The 6,333-nt window shown below is 56.1% G+C and overlaps 1 protein-coding gene across 1 annotated transcript; it reads right to left on the reverse strand.

The window, feature by feature from the left end:
- Positions 1–1,260: 1,260 nt before the first annotated feature.
- TNFRSF13B (tumor necrosis factor receptor superfamily, member 13B) lies at positions 1,261–5,214 on the reverse strand. Its single transcript, XM_010185664.1, is given in 5 exon segments — positions 1,261–1,535; positions 3,239–3,390; positions 3,392–3,473; positions 4,069–4,185; positions 5,076–5,214. Coding segments are annotated over 5 exon segments (765 nt in total).
- Positions 5,215–6,333: the final 1,119 nt, after the last annotated feature.

Consider the following 6,333-nt stretch of genomic DNA (forward strand, 5'->3'; position numbering starts at 1 on the left):
AGCGATTCTGTGATTCTGTGATCACTCTTGGCACTGGCTTCATCATGGTCACCCCCCAGGTGGTGCCTCCTTTAGTGACAAGAAAACATTGACATTTAAAGAAGTACATAAGCTGGTGGGGACAGAGTCTGTTATAACTATCAGCTTATGCTTTCTCTAACTCTCTGCTTTCCCAGCACCAATTTGTGCCTCTATTGACTCACGTTTATTCTTCCAAGTCTGAAGCTCTAGTGGAAGGGGAGGGGATGAGCTCCTACCAGGAGTCATTTCTCACCAAGCAAAGAATTCCTGCACTCTCCTTTAGTGAAAATGAGAACTTCAAGTTACGTATTGAAACCCGCGTATTTCCATAATAGCTTTCAAAGCCAGCTCAGACAAAAATCTTCCCTCAAAGCAGCTGTATCTCGAGTTGGTTCATCACTTTTACCCATTATTTTGAGTAACCCAGACATACAGAAATCCAATATTTTAGAGAGTTCTCAGACTTGGACAAGTTCTCACATTTAAACCCAATTGCATAGAGGATTTTGGTGACTGTCCCAGCATCGTGTCCTGTCACAGGGCAGAGCTTTGCCCTCACCCATGGCCTGTCCTCCCCTCCCGAGCAGCGTTGAAAGCAGACGCTGGAGCTTTCCACGTGGTGCCCTACCAAATACTCTGTCCTGTAAAGGAACCTCTGTTAAAGTCAGAAAACACCACTCTTGAGAGCACAGCAGTGGCATTCGGTGGATGCTGTCACTTCCATGAGGAACTTCCTGGGTCTGAGTCCATGTTTGAGATGTTACAGCTCTGCCTGTGAACCACCTGTGTTACGTGGTTGGGTTTTCAAGCAGGGAAAGGTGTCCTCAATGGGGACCAGGGACACCACAGCCTGATCCTGGCTCTGCATCAACACCCTTTGCAGAGACAGCGACGCTGATGGAGGAACCAGGATGAGAAACCCCATGAGCCATCGCTCCCAGCGACTGGGATGCACGGGGGAGTCTGTGGACGTCAAGTCATGGGATGAAGGCACTGGGAAGCGACTTCTGTTGCTGGGAATGCACAAGATTAACGAGGATTTCATTTTCTGAGTGGAAGAAAACAGCACTGTCCGTAACCTACAGCACTGTCCGTAGCCCACAGCCCTTGGGCAGGGACTGTGCCAGGTCCACCAGTCCTGGAAGAAGCCGTTACTGGAAATGGGGGTGAAGCAGCTGTGTTTTAGAGGCACAGGGAGCATCCCTCCTTTCTGACCCCATGCAGGAGCGTTCGCTGTGGTCACACCATGGGTGTCTTCTCTTGCGAAGGAGAACATATGATTTTGAAGTGGCCGTCGTCAGGGCTGGGTACGGCCCCAGCGCTTCCCGTGCTGCACACCCCGGTGTGGCAGAGCGCGGCTCTTTCCCCGATGTGGTAGGAGGTCCCGTGGCACGATTTGGTCTCTTGTATAGCAGAGCCGTGTCCAGGGAAGCAGAAGCCGCAGGTTTCCACCGGCTCTGGGACCTTGCTGCCCGTGGATCCGTCACCAACGCTGCCCACTTCCACCAGACGATCTGCAAATAAACCGTGAATTAGCAGGAGGGTTTTGAGGAGCACCTTTTACCCAAGAAATGCTTTGCAGTAGAGCCTATGAAGAGCTGGTCCTGGAACCGGAGAGGACATCCTCCTCCCACCACGGTAATGAAGCCCACGGCACCCTGGGTTGTACTTCATGCATCGCCTGCGTGCTCGCGCCTCGTCCTGCCACCATGGGAGCTGAGAGCTGAGGGGGAAACTGGAAAGGGCCTCCAACAGGAAGGCTGGAAGTTTAGCACACAAATCTGATATTTATAACATTATTTATAACGTTGTATTATTAGAACATTAATTATCTTGTCCTTAAATGCTGCTTTCGTAGCCAATGTGACAGTGCAGTGCTCTGTGAGGTGGCAGAGCTCCAGTGAGAGCAGTGTCTGGGGTGGCTGCCCATGGTTCAGGGCACAGTGGGCTGGGGCTGGATGTGAGCTGTCGAGGGGCTCTGCTCCCTCATCTGAGCTCTGATGAGCAAGGGTAGGGTAGGGGTATTAAAAAGCACACAGTAAATAGCTTTGAACCTGGTGGGCTCCCTTAGAAGTAAGTGTTTGATGTCACCTTGTCCTTCAACCGAGGCAGATAGGAAAGGCTTGAACTGCAAAGAGCGGCTCCAGGCCACACACCAGCTCGTCGGCTTTTTCTCTGTGACTTTTGACATCCGACATAACTGGCTTTGAAGCATACATATGTAAAAACGTGTCTTTAAACAGACCTTTTTATTTCTAAAGGCAGGAGAAAGGACGGAGGATTAAACCATCTTTTCTATGTTGGCTTACTCCACATTATCCTTTCCCTATCTTTTTCTCCTTAATGCCAAGACTTGTGAAGCCCCTCTGGCTCCAGAGCTGAAACTTTGGTGTTTGATGCTGCAAAACAATTCAGCAAGCGGGCTGGATCGTTGGCCTGTTTGAAGGCACAAGTAGCCCATGGTACCATGGTTCCTCCAGGCATCGATTCACAGAATCCCAGAATGTGAGGAGTGGGAAGCACCCTCGAAAGCTCCCCCAGTGCAACCCCTGCCAGAGCAGGATCACCAGAGCAGTCACACAGGAACACGGCCAGGGCTTTGGGTGTCTGCACACAAGGAGACTCCACAACCTCTCTGGGCAGCCTGGGCCATGCTCCAGAACCCTCACACTGACAAAGTTTGGCCTCATCTTCAGCTTGAACCTCCTGTGCTCCAGCTTGGGACCATTGCCCCTTGTCCTGGCATTGGCCATCCCAGAGCAGAGCCTGGCTCCTTCCTCCTGACACTGCCCTTTCCAAATTTAGGGCGAGTGGAATTCACCCCAAACCAGCCCTGAGCGAAGGAACCCAGAGCTGCGATTGCCACAAAAGCCCTGGGTCCTCCTTGGGCAGGAGATTCATTTTGAGAGAGTATTGACTTTTCACAGCTTGGCCTCAGGATGGAGACTGGAGCTGGTTGAGGGCGCAGCTCCAGCCCCAGTGTGGCCGGGGAAGCTGTGCCTGTGACTCTACAAGAAGGGGACAGTGCTGGGGAATTGGGGCGCAGGGTCCAGTCCTGCTCCTCCTCCAGGCTCAGACTGAACCTCACTGCACATCGCTGGCTTTGCTTTTCCTCCCTGCCCCTCTTAGGACCTGGCTCTGCTTTCTGTCCCTCCCAGTTGTACCAGGCACCCCGTCCATCACCTCCCCATCCTCTCCCAGTCCCCCCAGCACTCACCTTTGGCTGAATCCTCCCTGCAGTGGCAGGTCCCGGCACTGGCTTGGCAGGAGACCACCTCTCCCTTCCTGCGCAGGTGGGTCCAGCCCAGGAGCAGGGAGCAGAGGAGGGCGCAGAGGCAGAGCCCCAGCAGCAGGTACACCACCAGCCAGGCACGCCTTCTGCGCCAGCACGGCCGCGGGCGGCGAGGCCGTCACCAGGGCTGGCGGATGGGGGATGGCTACCAGGGCACCCGCTGTGGGGCAGGGAGAGAAACCCCTCGGGTGCGTTAGAAACCCCTTGGGTGTATTAGAAACCCCTCTGCTATATTAGAAAGCCTTTCATGTTATTGACTTCTCGATAGGGAAAGGGTGTTGCTAATGGTACTTGTGCACTCTGAAAGCACACTCGTGCTTAGGAAGAATTTGAAAGTGCTGGTAGCCCCCACAGCAAGGTAAAAGAGAGCGTTTTCCACCCCCCGTTCCCACCCTTCTCCCACTGATCATGGCTCAACCCCAGTTTTGGAATTGCAGGTTTTGGGAGAAATAACTCGTCCCCTCCCTGAGGGTGGAGACAGCTCAAGGAGGTTGGAAATCAAACTGTGGATCCCACTGCTGGATAGGTTTGTAAAACCCCGACACACAGCAGGGACCCCACGCTGTGCAATGGAGAAAAGGGGATGGAGAACAATGCCCTGGTTTGCTTTTCCCCAGTCCCAGTGAAATGGGAACCTCCCGGGATGGAGAGAGGGGGTTTTGCTGCCCCTTCCCTAACTTCAGTGCCATAACCCAGCTCCTCTTCCAGCCCAGCCCCGGGGGGTCCTGCCCCATCCCCGCTCTGCCCGCCCTCACCTTCGCAGGACGGGGCGCATTGCTTGGGGTGCTGCCCGCAGACCGTGGTGCAGTTGATGCAGTTTTTGACGAGCTCGTCGTAGTAGAAGCCGGCTTTCGCGTTGCAGTCCATGGACTCTGCGGGAGGGGAGGGAGACGAACACGGAGTCCTGAGCACACCCGTCTAGGTACGAGACTCCCAAATAGCCGCCCTCCCACCACGGCCTGGTTCGTGCAAGGATGAGCCTGCTCTGAATGAGCTCACGGCTCCGACGGGCGCAGGGCGAGGCCTGGGTGCTGCCGTAAGCGTTGACAGCGTCTCCAGGGCTGGCGGGGTGACAGATCCCCGGGGTTTGCAGGGAAATACCAGGGAACGGTGCCCGCTGGCAGCTGCGTGGGGAGGGGGCACAGCCAGGGGGGCACAGCCAAACCCTCCTGCTGCAGCAAACTCCTGGTGCTGCTCTTAGCGCTGCCGCTGCCCTGGGGCATCCACAGCTTTTTAGGACACCCCAAAACCTGCCTGAGCACTGGCTCAGAACCCCGGGGATGGCATCTCCTGTCCTCAGCGGGGAGACGTGGCTTGTCCCGGGGCTGGGTCCCCTGGGTTCGCCGGGGAGGGAAGGGGCCGTGCACAGGGTTTGGGTGCAAAGTGCACCCGTGTCTCTTCTCCCTCACCTCCTAGCGCTGCACCTGGGTGCCTGCCCCAGCGCAGCTCGAGTTTATCATTATCTACAGCAGCTCAACCTGGTGGAGCTCAAGGCCTTTGGAGAGTGGGGTGGCACTGGTGGGAGATGCAAGTGCTGACACAGCCCTGGGAAGGCTCCCTATGACCCCAAAAAGGAGAGAGACAGCTATGGGGACAACGTGATCCTGCTCCATGCCGAGCTGCTGCCAGACCCAGCCCATCACTGGGGAGCTGTGATGTTCCCCAGGCTGTGCTGGCTCCCAGGTTCACCCCAGGGCCTGATTTTCCCTCCCAGCTCTGCCCCATCGCTGCCCACGGGGCCCGAGGACAACCCGGCACTCACCGCACAGCGCGGAGCAGCGCTTCACCGTGGACCGGCCGCATACGAGGCTGCAGGGGATGCACTGGCAAACGAGGGCGTCCCAGTACTGCTGCTCGGTGCAGTTGTGGATGGCATTGCACCCGCCGCGCGTCCCATCCATGGCTGCGGAAACAGGAGGTGAGTGGGTACGGGGTGGCCACCACGGGGCTGCCCTGCGGCCACCTTGGCTCAGGCTGGGACCCCTGGCAGGAGGACACCTGGATGAGCCCCAGCCCTCAGCAAAATCTGCTTCAAAATCTTCTAATTACAACAAATCATCTAACTCCAGCCTGATGGGAGTGTGTCCCATGCTGCTCCCTAGGGACATGTGGGGAGACCGCCCTGCCTTATTGGTGGCCCTGAAGTGAGGTCTAGGGATGCTCACAACCACCTGCAGGAGTGAAAGCAGTGAGAACCACTCCTGTCTTTGTATGCCTTTCTGAACATGACAGAAATAGGACCAGAATGACCCCTGGAGCCGTCTTCTGAAACTATTTTTAATTCTGGAAACTTCTGAATTCCTCTGTGGCGTTGGGGCAGTTCGTGCCATCTCATGTGTGATTTCTGACGTCTCCCTTTGGTGTTCTGGCATCATAACGAAACCTGGTTTTGAGGTGTAAAACTCCCCTAAGCAGCAGCAAGAGGGAAGTCTCCCTGGGGGGTTTTAAGCGTTGGTTTAACCTGCACCAACTGGGACGCCTGGGGGTGGCTGTGCCCTTGACCCCACCAGGATTCGTTTGTCCCATCCTCCCCTTGCTGTGCCACACACGGGGTCTCCGGTGAGCGCGGCCGAGCAGCTGCAGGAAGCGCTAACCCAGCACCAGGGTGGAAATGTGCTGTCTGGTGACCAAGAGGGCCACCACATCCCGCTGTGGAGCCGCACCGGAGCCGCAGCTGTTTCCTGCCAGAGCTGACGGGACCCGAAAGGTTTAAAACTCCCCGACACCACAGCACAGCGCTAGTCTGCCCCTTCCCTCGGCCAGACCCGCTGCCCCGCAGCCGCCTCAAAGCCAGACTCTGGTTTCCATACCCTCTCATTCTCACAGAGATATCCACCCTGCACAGGGATGCTGGCCTCGCAGTCCCAGTCGCTCAATTAACACTGCTATAAAATGAAGTAATTACTTTCTGTCGAGCTGACTGAAGATGTTCCCCAGGGCAGAGCAAGGCTCAGGCTGGCGCCCTCCTCAGATGCTCTTTGAAGATATTTGGTACCCAAGGAGAAGAAGAAGACCCCCTG

The sequence above is a fragment of the Mesitornis unicolor genome, unplaced genomic scaffold (genome assembly GCF_000695765.1).
Source record: "Mesitornis unicolor isolate BGI_N332 unplaced genomic scaffold, ASM69576v1 scaffold29555, whole genome shotgun sequence".
Taxonomy (NCBI): Eukaryota; Metazoa; Chordata; class Aves; order Mesitornithiformes; family Mesitornithidae; genus Mesitornis; species Mesitornis unicolor.